Below are 22634 nucleotides of genomic sequence, written 5' to 3' on the forward strand. Positions count from 1 at the left end.
AAACTTCTGGCAACATGTCTCCGAATTTCCAAGCAATATATTTTGGTTTTTTTTCTGAAAATGAGAAATGGTCCAAATTAAAAAAAAACAGTGCTTTCACTGCAAAGAAAATAAGTGCATAATCATTTAGAAACAACAATACTAATGTTTTAAGTCAGGAAGAGTTCAGAAATCAACATTTTGTGGAATAACCATGATTTTTAATCACAGGTTTCATGCGTCTTGGCATGTTTTCCACCAGTCTTTCACACTGCTTCTGGCGCAAATTAACTGCTAGAATGCCAAAGGCCTGCAATGCTGTAATTGCTGCAAAGGAAGCATTCTTTGACGAAAGCAAAGTTTGAAGGAGAAAATTATTATTTCAAATAAAAACCTTTTTTTCGAACCTTGGCAATGTCTGAACTAGATTTTCAATTCATTTGACAACTCATTTGATTAATAAAAGTATGAGTTATCATGGAAAACAAAAAATTGTCTTGGTGACCCTAAACTTTTGAACGGTATTGTATGTACAGTATACAGCTCTGGCAAAAATTAAGAGACCACTGCAAAATGTTCAGTTTGGATGATTTTTCTCTTCATAGGTACTGTATTTTTTGGACTATAAGACACACCCAGGTTTTAGAGGTGAAAAATAGGGAAAAAAATATTTGAAGCAAAAAAGGTGGTAAAATATTTAATAACATAAACATACTATTATATGTGCTGTTATTATATATAATAGTATATTATTATGTTGGAAGCTGCGGGTAGAAGATGGAGCTGCCGGACCAGTGTGTTAGCTGTAAAGTACTATATGAAGACGCTGGAGGGTGAGTATAAGAATGGGGGCACAGGGCTTATATTTAAAGCACCACTCCAGCACTGAAAAATAACACTGGTGTGTGGCTTTAAGATCCCATTGGGAGAACTATAACTCCCAGCATGTCTTGCAGAACCTATAGCATGCTGGGAGTTATAGTTCACCACAGGAGTGGCAGAGTGCTTTATTGTGTGTTGTTGTGACTAACCTTTTAATTGTGGCAGCCAGCCACTGTGGTGAGGTAAAATGCTGGAGCATCCCATCCCATGACACAACAGAGCACTCCCTCTTGTTGCCTCTCCACAGCACAGGAGTAAGGTTGCAGATTGTAGTGTGGTGTCTGCAGGACCTGTGATGACATCAGAAGAGGGAGGGCTCTGTGCTGCCATGTGATGCTCCAGCCCGCCCCCACTCCTGACATCACACAGGTCATTGTGCTGGAGCACTCAGCCGGCAGGAAGGTATGCAGCGATCTTGTCCCCTCTGGCCCCTGTTGTTGCCTCCTTCTCCCCCGGACACACAGATCTCCCTGCAGGAATCCAGCACTGGGGAAACCATGTGTGTCCCTGTTAAGGAGTATTCATTTGCTGCTCCTGACTCACCACTCAGCTGACAGGTGGGCGGGGAAGCAGCTAATGAATATTCACTGCACTTTAATGATCGGGACCATGTGGTTTCCCCAGTGCTGATTCCTCAAGCCAACAGGGACATTTTTCTGCCTCCCAGTGCAATCCCACTCACTGCTGCCCCTCCCCACGTTACATCCCTACCATAAGACGCACCCACACTTTCCTCTCAAATTTGGAGGAAAAAAGTGCGTCTTATGGTCAGAAAAATACGGTATATTTTTGAGTAAAATGTAAATTGTTCTTTTAATCTATAAACTTTTGACAACATGTCTCCAAATTTCCAAGCAATAAATTTTGTATTTTTTTTCTGACAAAGAAAAATGGTCAAAAAACCCGGTGCTTTCAGACCACAAAAAAAACAAAAAAATAAGTTCATAATCATTTAGAAACAACAATACTAATGTTTTAACTCAGGAAGAATTCAGAAATCAATATTTTGTGGAATAAGCATGATTTTTAATCACAGCTTTCATGCGTCTTGGCATACTTTCCACCAGTCTTTCACACTGCTTTTGGGTGACCTTATGCCACACCTGGTACAAGAAAATTAAGCACTTCTTTGATGGCTTATGACTATCCATCATCCTCCTGATTACATTCCAGAGGTTTTCAATGGGGTTCAGGTCTGGAGATTGGGCTGGGTTTGGATGTGGTGGTCTCTTAATTTTTGCCAGAGCTGTATATAAATAAATAAATATATATATATATATATATATATATATATATATATATATATATATATATATATATATATATATATATATATATACAGTACAGACCAAAAGTTTGGACACACCTTCTCAAGATTTTTTCTGTATTTTCATGACTATGAAAATTGTACATTCACAATGAAGGCATCAGAACTATGAATTAACACATGTGGAATTACTTAACAAAAAAGTGTGAAACAACTGAAATTATGTCTTATATTCTAGTTTCTTCAAAGTAGCCACCTTTTGCTTTGATGACTGCTTTGCACACTCTTGGCATTCTTTTGATGAGCTTCAAGAGGTAGTCACCGGGAATGGTCTTCCAACAATCTTGAAGGAGTTCCCAGAGATGCTTAGCACTTGTTGGTTTTTTTGCCTTCACTCTGCAGTCCAGCTCACCCCAAAACATCTCGATTGGGTTGTCAAGTGGAGTAATATTATTGGGTTTGATATCAGTTTTGTATTGGCAGCTGACATCAAGCACAGGGGTTAGTAATGGAGAGGTATTTATAAGACACCCCCATTACTAACTCCATAGTCATATTGTCAATAAAAAACACCCCAAATAAAGTTTTTTATTTGAAATAAAGACTCTGACCTTTGTTTAATTTTAAAAAAGCAATGTTATAATCATCTTGACATCTAATTTACTGAAGCCCACGTGACCTGTAAAAGAATTAAAATAATAAACAACTATATCCATCACCTGTACCCAATGTCAAGATAATCCTCCGATGCCCAAGTCCCCTGTAAAAGAGTAAAAAAATGAACAACCATATTCCACACCTCTCCAAAGAGAAAATAGTACTCCATTTGTCCCTTGACAAGCTCTGCTACATGTACTTGGCAAGCTGAACATTGGCATAATTTGAGCGTTCAGTGTGCCATCCAGCAGAGACACTGAGCTGTGTGTGCTATCTAGCTGCTAGCACAGCTCAGTACCTTGCGGTGATGTGAGAAAGTTGAGAGGAGTTCATACCCAATGAACTCCGTTCACCTCTCTGACATCAGCAGGAGTGCAGTGGGAAAGTTCTCATGCTCGAGCTGATGTTTTCTTAAAGCACCACTCCATCATTTTTTATTTGAGCCCTGGAGTGGTGCTAGTAATCTAAGGTCTATGCACCTAGTATTATACTCACCACTCGCCATCCTTACCTCTTCCCAGCACCGCTCTTATCCCAAACTGTCATCTTGTGACATCAACTTTTGACTGACTGGAAGTCAGTTAAAGGTCACATACTCTCAATTCAAGTCTATGAGAGCCAGAAGAAGGTTCTGATAGACTTGCAGTAAAAAGTGACCTCTGGCTCATCCTGCAAACACATGAGCGAATTCAGCGGGTCACAACTGGATTGAGACCGATGAGAGCGATGCGGATAAAAGATGAAGACGATGACAGATAAGTATAACAATAATTGCAGGAACTTTAAATTACTAGCACCACTCCGGCTCTGCAATAGAAAATGCTGGTGTGGTGCTTTAAAACGGCCAGCCCCAGACAGGTGATACTAAGTCTTGTTAAAGTATTGCTTTAACTCAGTCCTTAGCTCACACCTTTGTTCCACAACCAGTAGGTACTTTGTTGACTAAGGCCACAACTTTGCACTATATTAATTTGGCAATTCCATACATGCAATAGTAAATGTTAAATGACTATACTGTGTATTGTGCTTCCCAGTATATTATGTGCAAAACATGAAATAGAAGACATCATGGCTTGTAATTTGGTATCAACAACTTGCTTGAATGAAGTTCTTTAACAGGGACCTGTCAAGTGAAAAAACACTATTAACCGGCAGATATAGGGTTGATCTGCAGGTTAAAAGCATTCTGAATCTGCCTAGCGCCTGCACTAAAAGCCCTGCTGCTGGATGAAAAAGAGCTTTATTCCTCCAGACTGCATCTGCAATTCAGTCATAGGGGTGGTGCTAGCATGGGTTCAGTTACCGCTCTGTGTATATGTAACCGTGTACCCCCAGCACTGACTGAAAGCCAGCTCAATACTAGAGGCGGCTGTCAGTTAGTGCTCAGACATGGTTACAGTTGCTGCTCTGTACACGCAGAGTGGTGACTGAAACCATGCAGGTGCCAACCGTGATTAAAACCCAAACTTTACTGAGACAAATAAAACTCTGGAGGCAGATTCTCATGCAGATTTGTACCCTGCCCACTTCTTAACAGCTCATTTACACTTTTAAAAACATGGATTTCTCTGGAAATAAGACATCAGATATCAAGGTATCATTTTATTCAACTTCCTATGACCAGCATGTCCATATAGAAAGCTTAGGAGGGTTGATCTTACTGACAGATTCCCTTTAAAGAGTCGATATTGACTTTTAAGATTGCTGCATCCAATAGGTGGCACTAGTGTTCCTGTCCTCTTTCTCTCCAATGAGGCTATTTGCATGGGTAAAAAAGTAAAGAATAATAAACACTATCCATATAGAAACGTAAGATAAATATCATTGCTATGTGGTTAATAATTTTTAATAATATATTTTCAATATAAACTATTTTTTATGTTTATCTAGGTTCAAGCAAGAGCAGATAAAGTTGACAGCAAATTAAAATCTATAAAAGATATGCACTCACAACTGGAGTCAAGAATTGCAGAACTGCAGGAAAAAATGCTAAAAAACAGGATTATGGCTGATAAAGCACAGGAAGGAGCAAATAACGCATTATCAGAGGCAACTGAAAGTGAAAATGTATGGAACTGTTTTCTGTTACATAATACTTTAATATCTACACCTACAGTACTTTGATAGAATGGCTTTCATTCATATTAATACTTGCATGGGTTTTATTTATTTTCAAAATGAGAAGAAACATAATGAAGATGTTAATTTGATAGAAATGACAGAGCACCAATTCTTTTTACTAATATGTGTATTAGGAGACTTTATCATTGGCTTTTTTTTAATTTGTGAATCTGTTACATCTCTATTGCTCAATGAGACCATTCGGGGCAGACACAGACTGCAACTATCAAAGGTTTCATATTTAACAACTGACTATAACTAGGGATGAGCAAATTGCTTCAGATAAGTCCTTATCCGAATAGTTATAGCGCTTACCGGATAGCTGCATCAGTAACCCGAATCAGATGTTCGGCGCCGCAGCTGCATGTGTCGCGGCTGTGTGACAGTCACAACACATGCAAAGAGATGCATAGAGAGCTTGTTTGTTGGACTATCCATGCATGTGTTGTTACTGTGAAACAGCTACTGATTATTGTAAGCGCTCCAGGCATCCATTTGCTAATCAAAATCGTTTAGCCTACTATTGGGGTTCAGACAAGAGTCCATATTTGTTATTCCAAATCGTTTTGGCTAAATTGTGTTGCAGTCATGAGGCCCCATTTGCTAATCCAAATCGTTTGGGCTAAAACTGTGTTGCAACAAGGAGGCCCCATTTGCTAATTCAAATTATTTAGGTTAAAATGGTGTTGCAGTCAGGAATCAGGAGGCCTCATTTGCTAATCAAAATCATTAGGCCTAATATTGGGGTTCAGGCAGGAGGAGATATTTGCTATTCCAAATTGTTTGGGCTAAAATGTGTTGCAGTTATGAGGCCCCATTTGCTAATCCAAATCATTTGGGATAAAACTGTGCTGCAGTCAGAAATTAGGAGGCACCATTTGCTAATCAAAATCAATAAGCCTAATATTGGTGTTCGACCAGGAGGCCCCATTTGCTAATCAAAATCGTTTGGTCTAAAACTGTGTTGCAGCGAGGAGGCCCCATTTGCTAATCCAAATCGTTTAGGCTAAAATGGTGTTGCAGTCAGGAATCAGGTGGCCCCACTTGCTATTCCAAATTGTTTGGGCTAAAACTGTGTTGCAGTCAGGAGGCCCCATTTGCTAATCCAAATAGTTTGTAATAAAACTATATTGCAGTCAGGAGGCCCCATTTGCTAATCCAAATAGTTTGTGATAAAACTGTGTTGCAATCAGGAGGCCCCATATGCCAATCCAAACTATTTAGGCTAAAACGGTGTTGCAGTCAGGAATCAGGAGGCTCCACTTGCTAATCAAAATCATTAGGCCTAATATTGGGGTTCAGGCAGGAGGAGATATTTGCTATTCCAAATTGTTTGGGCTAAAATGTGTTGCAGTCATGAGGCCCCATTTGCTAATCCAAATCATTTGGGCTAAAACTGTGCTGCAGTCAGGAATTAGGAGGCCCCATTTGCTAATCAAAATCGTTAGACCTAATTTGGGGGTTCAACCAGGAGGCCCCAGATGCTAATCCAAATTGTTTATGCTAAAACTGTTGCAGTCAGGAATCAGGAGTGTTGTGAATTCTCTTGTCGGGCTCCCTCCTGTGGTCATGAATGGTACTTCGGCTGGTTCTGTCCATGGACTTCCTCTGGTGTGTGTTTCTGAGTTTCCTTCCACAGGTGACGAGGTTAATTCGTTAGCTGGCTGCTCTATTTAACTCCACTTAGATCTTTGCTCCATGCCACCTGTCAATGTTCCAGTATTGGTCTAGTTCTTTCCTGGATCGTTCTTGTGACCTGTCTTCCCAGCAGAAGCTAAGTTCCTGCTTGTATTTTCTTTGGTTTGCTATTTTTCTGTCCAGCTTGCTATTTTTATTGTTGGCTTGCTTGCTGGAAGCTCTGGGACGCAGAGGGAGCGCCTCCGCACCGTGAGTCGGTGCGGAGGGTCTTTTTGCGCCCTCTGCATGGTCTTTTTGTAGGTTTTTGTGCTGACCGCAAAGCAACCTTTCCTATCCTCAGTCTGTTCAGTAAGTCGGGCCTCACTTTGCTAAATCTATTTCATCTCTGTGTTTGTATTTTCATCTTTACTCACAGTCATTATATGTGGGGGGCTGCCTTTTCCTTTGGGGAATTTCTCTGAGGCAAGGTAGGCTTTATTTTTCTATCTTCAGGGCTAGCTAGTTCCTTAGGCTGTGCCAAGTTGCATAGGGAGCGTTAGGAGCAATCCACGGCTATTTCTAGTGTGTTTGATAGGATTAGGGATTGCGGTCAGCAGAGTTCCCACGTCCCAGAGCTCGTCCTTTATTATCAGTAACTATCAGGTCATTCCGTGTGCTCTTAACCACCAGGTCCATTGTTGTCCTGACCACCAGGTCATAATAGTACAGGTGGCCCAAAGTACTAATGCATCTCAATAGAGGGATAAGAGAAGTTCTGAGACCATTTTTTTTTCTTTGCAGTGTGTTTTGTCTCTCTTTTCCCCTTTACCTCTGGGTGGTTCAGGACACAGGTGTAAACATGGACATTCAAGGTCTGTCCTCTTGGATGGATAATCTCACTACAAGGGTACAAAACATTCAAGATTTTGTGGTTCAGAATCCGATGTCAGAGCCTAGGATTCCAATTCCTGATTTGTTTTTTGGTGATAGATCTAAGTTCTTGAATTTCAAAAATAATTGTAAATTTTTTCTTGCCTTGAAACCTCGCTCCTCAGGTGACCCTGTTCAACAAGTAAAGATCATTATTTCTTTGTTACGTGGTGACCCTCAAGACTGGGCATTTTCACTTGCGCCAGGAGATCCGGCATTGCGTGATGTTGATGCGTTTTTCCTGGCGCTTGGATTGCTTTATGATGAACCTAATTCAGTGGATCAGGCAGAGAAAATCTTGCTGGCTCTGTGTCAGGGTCAGGATGAAGCGGAGATATATTGTCAGAAGTTTAGAAAGTGGTCTGTGCTCACTCAGTGGAATGAATGTGCCCTGGCAGCAATCTTCAGAAAGGGTCTCTCTGAAGCCCTTAAGGATGTCATGGTGGGATTTCCCATGCCTGCTGGTCTGAATGAGTCTATGTCTTTGGCCATTCAGATCGATCGACGTTTGCGTGAGCGTAAAGCTGTGCACCATTTGGCGGTACTATCTGAGCATGGGCCTGAGCCTATGCAATGTGATAGGACTTTGACCAGAGCTGAACGGCAAGAACACAGACGTCGGAATGGGCTATGTTTTTACTGTGGTGATTCCACTCATGTTATCTCCGATTGTCCTAAGCGCACTAAGCGGTTCGCTAGGTCTGCCACCATTGGTACGGTACAGTCTAAATTTCTATTGTCCGTTACTCTGATTTGCTCTTTGTCATCCTATTCTGTTATGGCATTTGTGGATTCAGGCGCTGCCCTGAATTTGATGGACTTGGAGTATGCTAGGCACTGTGGTTTTTTCTTGGAGCCCTTGCAGTATCCTATTCCATTGAGAGGAATTGATGCTACGCCTTTGGCCAAGAATAAGCCTCAGTACTGGACCCAATTGACCATGTGCATGGCTCCTGCACATCAGGAGGATATCCGCTTTCTGGTGTTGCATAATCTGCATTACGTGGTCGTTTTGGGGTTGCCATGGCTACAGGTTCATAATCCAGTATTGGACTGGAAATCTATGTCTGTGTCCAGCTGGGGTTGCCAGGGCGTACATGGTGATGTTCCATTTTTGTCTATTTCGTCTTCCACTCCTTCTGAGGTTCCAGAGTTTTTGTCGGATTATCGGGATGTATTTGATGAGCCCAAAGCCAGTACCCTACCTCCTCATAGGGATTGCGATTGTGCAATTAATTTGATTCCTGGTAGTAAGTTTCCTAAGGGCCGATTGTTCAATTTATCTGTGCCAGAACACGCCGCTATGCGGAGTTATATAAAGGAATCCTTGGAGAAAGGCCATATTCGCCCGTCGTCATCACCGTTAGGAGCAGGGTTCTTTTTTGTGGCCAAGAAGCATGGTTCTTTGAGACCTTGTATTGATTACCGCCTTCTTAATAAAATTACAGTCAAATTTCAGTATCCTTTGCCATTGCTGTCTGATTTGTTTGCTCGTATTAAAGGGGCTAGTTTTTTCACCAAGATAGATCTTCGAGGGGCGTATAATCTTGTGCGTATTAAACAAGGCGATGAATGGAAAACAGCATTTAATACGCCCGAGGGCCATTTTGAGTACCTGGTTATGCCATTCGGGCTTTCCAATGCTCCATCAGTATTCCAGTCCTTTATGCATGATATCTTCCGAGAGTACCTGGATAAATTCCTGATTGTGTATTTGGATGATATTTTGGTCTTTTCGGATGATTGGGAGTCTCATGTGAAGCAGGTCAGAATGGTGTTCCAGGTCCTTCGTGCGAATTCCTTGTTTGTGAAGGGGTCAAAGTGTCTCTTTGGAGTTCAGAAGGTTTCATTTTTGGGGTTCATTTTTTCCCCTTCTACTATCGAGATGGACCCTGTTAAAGTCCAGGCCATTTACGATTGGACTCAGCCGACATCTGTGAAGAGCCTGCAAAAGTTCCTGGGCTTTGCTAATTTTTATCGGCGCTTCATCACTAATTTTTCTAGTGTTGCTAAACCGTTGACTGATTTGACCAAGAAGGGTGCTGATGTGGTCAATTGGTCTTCTGCAGCTGTAGAGGCTTTTCAGGAGTTGAAGCGTCGTTTTTCTTCTGCCCCTGTGTTGTGCCAGCCAGATGTTTCGCTCCCGTTTCAGGTTGAGGTTGATGCTTCTGAGATTGGAGCAGGGGTTGTTTTGTCGCAAAGAAGTTCTGATGGCTCGGTGATGAAGCCATGTGCTTTATTTTCTAGAAAGTTTTCACCTGCTGAGCGTAATTATGATGTTGGTAATCGAGAGTTGTTGGCCATGAAGTGGGCATTCGAGGAGTGGCATCATTGGCTTGAAGGAGCCAAGCATCGCGTGGTGGTCTTGACAGATCACAAGAATTTGACTTATCTTGAGTCTGCCAAACGGTTGAATCCGAGACAGGCTCGATGGTCGTTATTTTTCTCCCGTTTTGATTTTGTGGTTTCGTACCTTCCGGGCTCTAAGAATGTGAAGGCTGATGCCCTGTCAAGGAGTTTTGTGCCTGACTCTCCGGGTGTTCCTGAGCCAGCGGGTATTCTCAAAGAGGGGGTAATTTTGTCTGCCATCTCCCCTGATTTGCGGCGGGTGCTGCAAAAATTTCAGGCTGATAGACCTGACCGTTGCCCAGCGGAGAAACTGTTTGTCCCTGACAGATGGACTAGTAGAGTTATCTCTGAGATTCATTGTTCAGTGTTGGCTGGGCATCCTGGAATCTTTGGTACCAGAGATTTGGTGGCTAGATCCTTTTGGTGGCCGTCTTTGTCACGGGATGTGCGTTCTTTTGTGCAGTCCTGTGGAACTTGTGCTCGGGCTAAGTCCTGCTGTTCTCGTGCCAGTGGGTTGCTTTTGCCCTTGCCGGTCCCAAAGAGGCCCTGGACGCATATTTCTATGGATTTTATTTCGGATCTCCCCATCTCTTAAAAGATGTCGGTCATTTGGGTGGTTTGTGATCGCTTTTCTAAGATGGTCCATTTGGTACCTTTGTCTAAATTGCCTTCCTCCTCTGATTTGGTGCCATTATTTTTCCAGCATGTGGTTCATTTACATGGTATCCCGGAGAACATCGTTTCTGACAGAGGTTCCCAGTTTGTTTCGAGGTTTTGGCGATCCTTTTGTGCAAGGATGGGCATTGATTTGTCTTTTTCCTCGGCTTTTCATCCTCAGACAAATGGCCAAACCGAACTAACTAATCAAACTTTGGAAACATATCTGAGATGCTTTGTTTATGCTGATCAGGATGATTGGGTGTCCTTTTTGCCTTTGGCTGAGTTCGCCCTTAATAATCGGGCCAGCTCGGCTACTTTGGTTTCGCCATTTTTCTGCAATTCTGGTTTCCATCCTCGTTTCTCTTCAGGGCAGGTTGAGTCTTCGGACTGTCCTGGTGTAGATACTGTGGTGGATAGGTTGCAGCAGATTTGGACTCATGTGGTGGACGATTTGACATTGTCCCAGGAGAAGGCTCAACGTTTCGCTAACCGCCGGCGCTGTGTGGGTCCCCGACTTCGTGTTGGGGATTTGGTTTGGTTGTTGTCTCGTTATGTTCCTATGAAGGTTTCCTCTCCTAAGTTTAAGCCTCGTTTCATTGGTCCGTATAAGATTTCTGAGGTTATCAATCCTGTGTCATTTCGTTTGGCCCTTCCTGCTTCTTTTGCCATCCATAATGTGTTCCATAGGTCGTTATTGTGGAGATACATGGCGCCTGTGATTCCATCCATTGATCCTCCTGCCCCGGTGTTGGTTGAGGGAGAGTTGGAGTATGTGGTGGAGAAGATTTTGGATTCTCGTATTTCGAGACGGAAACTCCAGTACCTGGTCAAGTGGAAGGGTTATGGTCAGGAAGATAATTCCTGGGTTTTTGCCTCTGATGTTCATGCTGCCGATCTGGTTCGTGCCTTTCATTTGGCTCATCCTGGTCGCCCTGGGGGCTCTGGTGAGGGTTCGGTGACCCCTCCTCAAGGGGGGGTACTGTTGTGAATTCTGTTGTCGGGCTCCCTCCTGTGGTCATGAATGGTACTTCGGCTGGTTCTGTCCATGGACTTCCTCTGGTGTGTGTTTCTGAGTTTCCTTCCACAGGTGACGAGGTTAATTCGTTAGCTGGCTGCTCTATTTAACTCCACTTAGATCTTTGCTCCATGCCACCTGTCAATGTTCCACTATTGGTCTAGTTCACTCCTGGATCGTTCTTTTGACCTGTCTTCCCAGCAGAAGCTAAGTTCCTGCTTGTATTTTCTTTGGTTTGCTATTTTTCTGTCCAGCTTGCTATTTTTATTGTTGGCTTGCTTGCTGGAAGCTCTGGGACGCAGAGGGAGCGCCTCCGCACCGTGAGTCGGTGCGGAGGGTCTTTTTGCGCCCTCTGCGTGGTCTTTTTGTAGGTTTTTGTGCTGACCGCAAAGCAACCTTTCCTATCCTCAGTCTGTTCAGTAAGTCGGGCCTCACTTTGCTAAATCTATTTCATCTCTGTGTTTGTATTTTCATCTTTACTCACAGTCATTATATGTGGGGGGCTGCCTTTTCCTTTGGGGAATTTCTCTGAGGCAAGGTAGGCTTTATTTTTCTATCTTCAGGGCTAGCTAGTTCCTTAGGCTGTGCCGAGTTGCATAGGGAGCGTTAGGAGCAATCCACGGCTATTTCTAGTGTGTTTGATAGGATTAGGGATTGCGGTCAGCAGAGTTCCCACGTCCCAGAGCTCGTCCTTTATTATCAGTAACTATCAGGTCATTCCGTGTGCTCTTAACCACCAGGTCCATTGTTGTCCTGACCACCAGGTCATAACACAGGAGGCCCCATTTGCTAATCAAAATCAATAGGCCTAATATTGGGGTTCAGGCAGGAGGAGATATTTGCTATTCCAAATTGTTTGGGCTAAAATGTGTTGTAATCATGAGACCCCATTTGCTAATCAAAATCAATAGGCCTAATTATGGGGTTCAACCAGGAGGCTCCATATCCTAATCCAAATCGTTTACGCTAAAACTGTGTTGCAGTCAGGAATCAGGAGGCCCCATTTGCTAATCAGAATCATTAGGCCTAATATTGGGGTTCAGGCAGGAGGAGATATTTGCTATTCCAAATTGTTTGGGCTAAAATGTGTTGCAGTCAAGAGGCCCCATTTGCTAATCCAAATAGCTTGGGGTAAAACTGTGTTGTAGTCAGGAATCAGGAGGTGCCATTTGCTAATCAAAATTGTTATGCCTAGTATTGGGGTTCTGCCAGGAGGCCCCATTTGCTATCCCAAATAGTTTGGGCTAAAACTGTGTTGCAGTCAGATGGCCCCATATGCTAATTCAAATAGTTTGGGCTAAAACTGTGTTGCAGTTAGGAATTAAGAGGTCCCATTTGCTAATCAAAATCATTAGGCCTAATATTGGGGTTCTGTCAGGAGTGTTATGTTTGCTAATGACAGGTGTTATGAAGGCAATCCAGAAACACAGTGTGCTTAGCGATCAGAGCGCACACAGTGATCTGACAAATACCCAAAAATACAAGAACGAGCTCTGAGACGTGGAAACTCTGTAGACTGCACACCTGATCCTATCCTAAACACAACTAAAAGCGGCTGTGGATTGCGCCTAACAACTACCTAGGCAACTCGGCACAGCCTAAGAAACTAGCTAGCCTGAAGATAGAAAAATAGGCCTGACTTGCCCCAGAGAAATTCCCCAAAGGAAAAGGCAGCCCCCCACATATAATGACTGTGAGTAAGATGAAAATACAAAACGTAGGGATGAAATAGATTCAGCAAAGTGGGGCCCGATATTCTAGGACAGAGCGAGGACAGTAAAGCGAACTTTGCAGTCTACAAAAAACCCTAAAGCAAAACCACGCAAAGGGGGCAAAAAAAAACCACCGTGCCGAACTAACGGCACGGCGGTACACCCTTTGCATCTCAGAGCTTCCAGCAAAACAAAAGACAAGCTGGACAGAAAAAAAGCAACAAAAAAGCAAAAAGCACTTAGCTATACAGAGCAGCAGGTCACAGGAACAATCAGGAGAAGCTCAGATCCAACACTGAAACATTGACAAGGAGCAAGGATAGCAGCATCAGGCGGAGTTAAGTAATGAAGCAGTTAACGAGCTCACCAGAACACCTGAGGGAGGAAGCTCAGAAGCTGCAGTACCACTTGTGACCACAGGAGTGAATTCAGCCACAGAATTCACAACAGTACCCCCCCTTGAGGAGGGGTCACCGAACCCTCACCAGAGCCCCCAGGCCGACCAGGATGAGCCGCATGAAAGGCACGAACAAGATCGGAAGCATGAACATCAGAGGCAAAAACCCAGGAATTATCTTCCTGAGCATAACCCTTCCATTTAACCAGATACTGGAGTTTCCGTCTAGAAACACGAGAATCCAAAATCTTCTCCACAATATACTCCAATTCCCCCTCCACCAAAACCGGGGCAGGAGGCTCAACAGATGGAACCATAGGTGCTACGTATCTCCGCAACAACGACCTATGGAATACATTATGTATGGAAAAGGAGTCTGGGAGGGTCAAACGAAAAGACACAGGATTGAGAACCTCAGAAATCCTATACGGACCAATAAAACGAGGTTTAAATTTAGGAGAGGAAACCTTCATAGGAATATGACGAGAAGATAACCAAACCAGATCCCCAACACGAAGTCGGGGACCCACACGGCGTCTGCGATTAGCGAAAAGTTGAGCTTTCTCCTGGGACAAGATCAAATTGTCCACTACCTGAGTCCAGATCTGCTGCAACCTATCCACCACAGAATCCACACCAGGACAGTCCGAAGACTCAACCTGTCCTGAAGAGAAACGAGGATGGAACCCAGAATTGCAAAAAAATGGAGAAACCAAGGTAGCCGAGCTGGCCCGATTATTAAGGGCGAACTCAGCCAACGGCAAAAAGGACACCCAATCATCCTGGTCTGCAGAAACAAAACATCTCAGATATGTTTCCAAGGTCTGATTGGTTCGTTCGGTCTGGCCATTAGTCTGAGGATGGAAAGCCCAGGAAAAGGATAGGTCAATGCCCATCCTACCACAAAAGGCTCGCCAGAACCTTGAAACAAACTGGGAACCTCTGTCAGAAACAATATTCTCAGGAATGCCATGCAACCGAACCACATGCTGAAAGAACAAAGGTACCAAATCAGAGGAGGAAGGCATTTTGATCTTCTCAGATGATTGGGAGTCTCATGTGAAGCAGGTCAGAATGGTTTTTCAGGTCCTGCGTGCTAACTCTTTGTTTGTGAAGGGATCAAAGTGTCTCTTCGGTGTGCAGAAAGTTTCATTTTTGGGGTTCATCTTTACCCCTTCTACTATCGAGATGGATCCAGTTAAGGTCCAAGCCATCCAGGATTGGATTCAGCCGACATCTCTGAAAAGTCTGCAAAAGTTCCTGGGCTTTGCTAATTTTTATCGTCGCTTCATCTGTAATTTTTCTAGCATTGCCAAACCATTGACCGATTTGACCAAGAAGGGTGCTGATTTGGTTAATTGGTCTTCTGCTGCTGTGGAAGCTTTTCAGGAGTTGAAGCGTCGTTTTTGTTCTGCCCCTGTGTTGTGTCAGCCAGATGTTTCTCTTCCGTTCCAGGTCGAGGTTGATGCTTCTGAGATTGGAGCAGGGGCGGTTTTGTCACAGAGAGGTTCTGATTGCTCAGTGATGAAACCATGTGCTTTCTTTTCCAGGAAGTTTTCGCCCGCTGAGCGTAATTATGATGTGGGCAATCGAGAGTTGCTGGCCATGAAGTGGGCATTCGAGGAGTGGCGTCATTGGCTTGAAGGAGCTAAGCATCGCGTGGTGGTATTGACTGATCATAAGAACTTGACTTATCTCGAGTCTGCCAAGCGCTTGAATCCTAGACAGGCCCGTTGGTCGTTATTTTTTGCCCGCTTCGACTTTGTGATTTCGTACCTTCCGGGCTCCTTGTACTGTTATGTTTGCTAATGACAGGTGTTATGAAGGCAATCCAGAAACACAGTGTGCTTAGCGATCAGAGCGCACACAGTGATCTGACAAATACCCAAAAATACAAGAACGAGCTCTGAGACGTGGAAACTCTGTAGACTGCACACCTGATCCTATCCTAAACACAACTAAAAGCGGCTGTGGATTGCGCCTAACAACTACCTAGGCAACTTGGCACAGCCTAAGAAACTAGCTAGCCTGAAGATAGAAAAATAGGCCTGACTTGCCCCAGAGAAATTCCCCAAAGGAAAAGGCAGCCCCCCACATATAATGACTGTGAGTAAGATGAAAAGACAAAACGTAGGGATGAAATAGATTCAGCAAAGTGGGGCCCGATATTCTAGGACAGAGCGAGGACAGTAAAGCGAACTTTGCAGTCTACAAAAAACCCTAAAGCAAAACCACGCAAAGGGGGCAAAAAAAACCCACCGTGCCGAACTAACGGCACGGCGGTACACCCTTTGCGTCTCGGAGCTTCCAGCAAAACAAAAGACAAGCTGGACAGAAAAAAAGCAACAAAAAAGCAAAAAGCACTTAGCTATACAGAGCAGCAGGTCACAGGAACAATCAGGAGAAGCTCAGATCCAACACTGAAACATTGACAAGGAGCAAGGATAGCAGCATCAGGCGGAGTTAAGTAATGAAGCAGTTAACGAGCTCACCAGAACACCTGAGGGAGGAAGCTCAGAAGCTGCAGTACCACTTGTGACCACAGGAGTGAATTCAGCCACAGAATTCACAACACAGGAGGCCCTATTTGCTATTCCAAATAGTTTGAGCTAAAATTGTGTTTCAGTCAGGAGGCCCCATTTGCTAATTGAAATTGTTAGGGCTAAAACTGTGTTGCACTCAGGAATCAGGAGGCCCCATTTGCTAAGCAAAATCGTTAGGCCTAATATTGGGGTGCAGCCAGGAGGTCCCATTTGCTGATCAAAATCATTTGTACTTAAATTGTGTTGCATTCAGGAGGCCCCATTTGCTAATCCAAATCGCTTGAGCTATAACTATGTTGCAGTCAGGAATCAGTCGGCCCCATTTGCTAATCAAAATCATTAGGCCTAATATTGGGGTTCAGCCAGGAGGCCCCATTTGCTAATCAAAATCGTTAGGCCAAATAATGTAGTTCAGAATCAGTATCTAAGACAATAAATACTGATAGTTCATTTAGTGACAAGTGACTGACAGGTCTGGGTCTAAGGTTGTGAAACAGCTTGTTAAAAGAGGGGAAGGGTATATACAACATGAGTGGGGAAAAAGCGAGGTAGTAGTGGAAGAGGGAATAGGCTTGGTGTTCGACGTGTACATGGGTTGGGTGGTAATGTTACTGAAAACTCTACTGAACAAACACAGTTTCGTCCTATAGAAAAACAGCTGACAACATATGTGTTAGGAGTCGAGTTTCCTCTGCTGCACAGGGGGAATCTCGATCCGTCTCCGCTGCGGTCTCCCATTCTCCTCCAGCCGCAGTGGAGTCTGCTCAGCAGGGACGTCGCTCCCAGTGTCTTGCTTGATCTCACTCTGTACAGAGAGTTACTGCTGCTTCTTCAGCTCCTGCCATTAAAGTCAGTGCTGGTCAGCGGCGAGCGGACTTCCCTGGGACTAAGTCCTTGTTTGCGCACACTGAGCATGCCCAGAGCAAGATCTCCCGTTGGAGATCGAGGGTCATGTGCTCTGGCTCTGCAGCGCATTCCATTGGTCCTCTTGGCAGGTCCTAGAAGGGCAAAGTTTCTGTGGCCACTTCCTGTCCTGCAATTATATAAACTGTGCATGACCGCACGGCCATGCGCTAGTGTACAATTGAATACGTGTGTTTGTTGTGAGTGCAAGTCGTTCATTAAATACCCCTACCCTATTGTATGACTGTTCGCGTATGGAGTATGGCTGCTATCTAGCGCCCGACAAATCACTCAACGTGTCACACACGTATCAGCTTCTATTGCTGTGACCGCCAGTGCAGCGCCACGCGCTAGTAGTGCGCTTCCTGACCCACGTCTGGGTGCTTAGTGGTGCCTGCCAGCACGGCACAGTTCGCACTTCGGTGCTCTAATTATAAGAGTTGCCTAACACACCCTGTTGCGGTGTTGTGTCAGCAAGTGGTCTAATCGGACTTCAATCCTAATTGGGGTTAAGTTCGCTGACTGCTTGCTCGCCTTCTATGTGCGGTACCGCGATCCTGTGACGCAACAGGATCGCTTCCTTCACGTTGGGTGAAGTTTAACCCACGCGAGTATACTTATGAGTACCGCCATATAGTCCGTCATTACTCAGCAGCAGGTTCCATCTCTGCACGGTGGACCCCGGGCTACGAACGCACCGTACACTATCAGTCTTATTATTTGGTGCGTTCCGCTAGCCCTAACATTACACTAGCGCCAGGGTCTGGCTAGTGATGACGGACAAACAGCAATCCCTGCGGTATATACAGCAGCTGGAGGGTAGGTTGGCGGCTCTCGAGAGCGCAACCTCAGCTGTGGATGTTACCGCAGTTGCTGTACAGGTCCTTCTCAAAAAATTAGCATATAGTGTTAAATTTCATTATTTACCATAATGTAATGATTACAATTAAACTTTCATATATTATAGATTCATTATCCACCAACTGAAATTTGTCAGGTCTTTTATTGTTTTAATACTGATGATTTTGGCATACAACTCCTGATAACCCAAAAAACCTGTCTCAATAAATTAGCATATTTCACCCATCCAATCAAATAAAAGTGTTTTTTAATAACAAACAAAAAAACCATCAAATAATAATGTTCAGTTATGCACTCAATACTTGGTCGGGAATCCTTTGGCAGAAATGACTGCTTCAATGCGGCGTGGCATGGAGGCAATCAGCCTGTGACACTGCTGAGATGTTATGGAGGCCCAGGATGCTTCAATAGCGGCCTTAAGCTCATCCAGAGTGTTGGGTCTTGCGTCTCTCAACTTTCTCTTCACAATATCCCACAGATTCTCTATGGGGTTCAGGTCAGGAGAGTTGGCAGGCCAATTGAGCACAGTAATACCATGGTCAGTAAACCATTTACCAGTGGTTTTGGCACTGTGAGCAGGTGCCAGGTCGTGCTGAAAAATGAAATCTTCATCTCCATAAAGCATTTCAGCCGATGGAAGCATGAAGTGCTCCAAAATCTCCTGATAGCTAGCTGCATTGACCCTGCCCTTGATGAAACACAGTGGACCAACACCAGCAGCTGACATGGCACCCCACACCATCACTGACTGTGGGTACTTGACACTGGACTTCAGGCATTTTGGCATTTCCTTCTCCCCAGTCTTCCTCCAGACTCTGGCACCTTGATTTCCGAATGACATGCAAAATTTGCTTTCATCAGAAAAAAGTACTTGGGACCACTTAGCAACAGTCCAGTGCTGCTTCTCTGTAGCCCAGGTCAGGCGCCTCTGCCGCTGTTTATGGTTCAAAAGTGGCTTTACCTGGGGAATGCGGCACCTGTAGCCCATTTCCTGCACACGCCTGTGCACGGTGGCTCTGGATGTTTCCACACCACACTCAGTCCACTGCTTCCTCAGGTTCCCCAAGGTCTGGAATCGGTCCTTCTCCACAATCTTCCTCAGGGTCCGGTCTCCTCTTCTCGTTGTACAGCGTTTTCTGCCACATTGTTTCCTTCCAACAGACTTACCATTGAGGTGCCTTGATACAGCACTCTGGGAACAGCCTATTTGTTGAGAAATTTCTTTCTGGGTCTTACCCTCTTGCTTGAGGGTGTCAATGATGGCCTTCTTGACATCTGTCAGGTCGCTAGTCTTACCCATGATGGGGGTTTTGAGTAATGAACCAGGCAGGGAGTTTATAAAAGCCTCAGGTATCTTTTGCATGTGTTTAGAGTTAATTAGTTGATTCAGAAGATTAGGGTAATAGGTCGTTTAGAGAACCTTTTCTTGATATGCTAATTTATTGAGACAGGTTTTTTGGGTTATCAGGAGTTGTATGCCAAAATCATCAGTATTAAAACAATAAAAGACCTGACAAATTTCAGTTGGTGGATAATGAATCTATAATATATGAAAGTTTAATTGTAATCATTACATTATGGTAAATAATGAAATTTAACACTATATGCTAATTTTTTGAGAAGGACCTGTACAGGCTGCCAGTGTGGCTGCAGCAACTTTGTCCATTGCCACCCCTGTTCCGACATTTTCTCGCCTCCCGCTGCCAGAAAAATTTTCTGGTAATAGCAAATTTTGTAGGGGATTCGTGAGTCAGTGCTCTATTCATCTCGAGCTTCTGGCTGCACGTTTCCCCACAGAGCGGGCTAAGGTGGGATTTATTGTGTCTCTATTGTCGGACAGGGCGTTGGAATGGGCTACGCCGCTGTGGGAGCGTGGCGATCATGTGGTGCAGAGTGCTCCTCTGTTTTTGAGCACTTTAAAACAGGTCTTTTTAGGACCTCAAGTCACCCATGACACTGCGCTCCAACTGCTGGCATTAACTCAGGGTGAGTCCTTGGTCAGTCATTTTGCCGTCCAATTCCGCACTTTAGCATCTGAGCTGGAATGGTCGGATAAAGCTCTTATCCCCATATTTTGGAGGGGCTTGGCTGACCATGTAAAGGACGCTCTGGCCACTAGGGAGATTCCTGCCACACTGGAGGAGTTAATAACTGTCTCCACTCGAATTGACCTCCGTTTTAACGAGCGGAGGTTAGAGCGAGCCCAGTGTAGGCAGAGGTTTCGGCTGGCTCCTACTTTCGCCAAACCTCTGGAATCTCCGGTCCTGGTTCCTGAGTCACATGAGGCCAGGGAAGTGTCACAAGCGGGACCTAAGTCCCGGACCGCTTGTGCACTCAGGGTCTGTCATGTTTGCCAGCAGTCTGGACATTTAGCCACCAGATGTCCTCAGCGGTCGAGGAAACGTCAGCGTCTAGTGGTCATAGGTGGAGGTACACTAGACACGGCGACGTTTGCCTCTAAATTGTCCTTTAAGGGGACAATTGCTATAGGCTCATTCTCCCACTCGGTAGAGCTCTGCGTGGATTCTGGGGCGGAGGGCAATTTTATGTCTTCTGCCTTCGCCCAACGCCACGCAATACCTCTGGTTATGCTAGCTCAACCTGTAACGGTACGAGTGGTGAATGGGTCGACTCTGCCCTCACAGATAACTCACCAGACCATCCCTTTTACTCTGTCCATGTCGCCATCTCATCAGGAGATTATTTCTCTGCCAGTCATTCCAGAGGGAATTGATGAGGTCCTGTTGGGAATACCTTGGCTACGGTACCACTCTCCTCATATCGAGTGGTCCTCAGGCAGAATTCTGGGATGGGGTGAATCTTGTGGGGGTAGGTGTCAGAGGGAGTGCGTTCAGGTAGCTACAACTGAGGTACCCGCAGATCTTTCCTCTCTCCCCAAGCAGTATTGGTCGTATGCAGACGTATTCTCCAAAAAGGCGGCGGAGACCCTTCCGCCCCATCGCCCCTATGACTGTCCTATTGACCTCTTGCCTGGTGCTGAGCCTCCCCGGGGTCGAGTCTATCCGCTTTCTCTCCCGGAGACGGAGGCAATGTCACAGTACATCCAGGAAAATCTGGCAAGAGGGTTCATCAGGAAGTCAGTGTCACCTGCTGGGGCAGGGTTCTTCTTCGTGCAGAAGAAGAGTGGGGAATTGCGTCCATGCATAGACTACAGGGGTCTTAACGCCATCACCGTTAAGAATAAATACCCTTTGCCTTTGATATCTGAACTGTTCGATAGGCTTCGGGGAGCAAGGGTATTTACTAAATTAGATCTGCGGGGTGCTTACAACCTGATTCGCATCCGTGAGGGGGACGAATGGAAGACGGCTTTTAACACCAGGGATGGGCACTATGAATATCTGGTGATGCCCGTTGGGCTCTGTAATGCCCCAGCCGTTTTCCAAGACTTTGTGAACGATATCTTCCGGGATATGCTTTCCACCTCGGTCGTAGTCTATCTGGATGATATTCTCATCTACTCTCCAGATATTGACTCCCACCGGAGAGATGTTTGCAAAGTCTTCGACCTCCTACGGGCAAACTCCCTCTATGCCAAGTTGGAGAAGTGTATGTTTGAGCAGGAGTCCTTACCTTTCCTAGGCTACATCATCTCAGCCCAGGGATTGGCTATGGATCCTGCCAAACTGCAGGCTGTGATGGACTGGCAGGAACCCCATTCTCTTAAAGCGGTGCAGCGCTTTATGGGGTTCATCAATTATTATCGCCAGTTCATCCCGCATTTCTCAACTTTGGTAGCTCCCTTGGTTGCCCTCACCAAGAAGGGGGCGAATCCCAAATTGTGGTCTGAGGAGGTCTCCAAGGCCTTTATCTCTATAAAGTCACACTTCGCTAGCGCTCCCATTCTTCATCGCCCCGATGTTGATAAGCCATTTATCATGGAGGTGGATGCCTCTTCTGTTGGTGCTGGAGCAGTCCTCTTCCAGAAGGATGCTCAAGGTCGGAAGCATCCTTGCTTCTTTTTCTCCAAGACCTTCGCACCAGCAGAGAGGAATTATTCCATCGGGGACAGGGAGTTGCTAGCCATGAAGTTGGCTTTCTCGGAGTGGAGACATCTCTTGGAGGGAGCACGTTTTCCCTTCCAAGTCTTCACAGATCACAAAAATTTGGTGTATCTGCAGACAGCTCAGCGGTTGAATTCTCGCCAGGCCAGATGGTCCTTGTTCTTCTCCCGGTTTCATTTCACCCTCCATTTCCTTTCTGGGGAGAAGAACATTCGGGCCGACGCTCTCTCTCGCTCCGTTGTGTCATCTGCGGAGGAGGAGGAGGAGCCTCGGCTTATTGTCCCCACCGAGAGTTTGAGAACCGTGGCCCCGGTTTCGCTGGAGTCTGTGCCCCCGGGCAAGACTTTTGTTCCATCTAGTTTGCGACCGGAGGTTCTCTCTTGGGCGCACTCGTCCAGGGTGGGTGGACATTTTGGTACTAAAAGGACATCAGAGTTACTGGCGAGGACATACTGGTGGCCGCATATGGCTCGTGATGTCGCGGAGTACGTTCGGGCGTGTGTCTCTTGCGCCAGGAACAAGACTCCTCGGCAACGGCCAGCTGGTTTGCTTTATCCTCTGCCCGTGGCTGACAGGCCCTGGGAGATGGTCGGGATGGACTTTGTGGTTGGCTTACCCAAGTCTCGTAATTGCACCATTATCTGGGTGATCACTTTTCCAAAATGGTGCATATGGTGCCTCTTCCACGGCTACCATCTGCACGGGCGTTGGCTGTC

The 22634-nt window shown here is 45.1% G+C and overlaps 1 protein-coding gene across 1 annotated transcript in view; it reads left to right on the forward strand.

Moving 5' to 3' along the window:
- LOC138674514 (laminin subunit beta-4-like) overlaps positions 1–22634 on the forward strand; it is a 341174-nt gene that overhangs the window by 241957 nt on the left and 76583 nt on the right. The window contains exon 40 of the mRNA XM_069762342.1: positions 4676–4852. Coding sequence (XP_069618443.1) covers positions 4676–4852 — 177 coding nt within the window. The remainder of the gene's footprint in view (positions 1–4675; positions 4853–22634) is intronic.

This window comes from Ranitomeya imitator, chromosome 4, assembly GCF_032444005.1.
Source record: "Ranitomeya imitator isolate aRanImi1 chromosome 4, aRanImi1.pri, whole genome shotgun sequence".
Taxonomy (NCBI): Eukaryota; Metazoa; Chordata; class Amphibia; order Anura; family Dendrobatidae; genus Ranitomeya; species Ranitomeya imitator.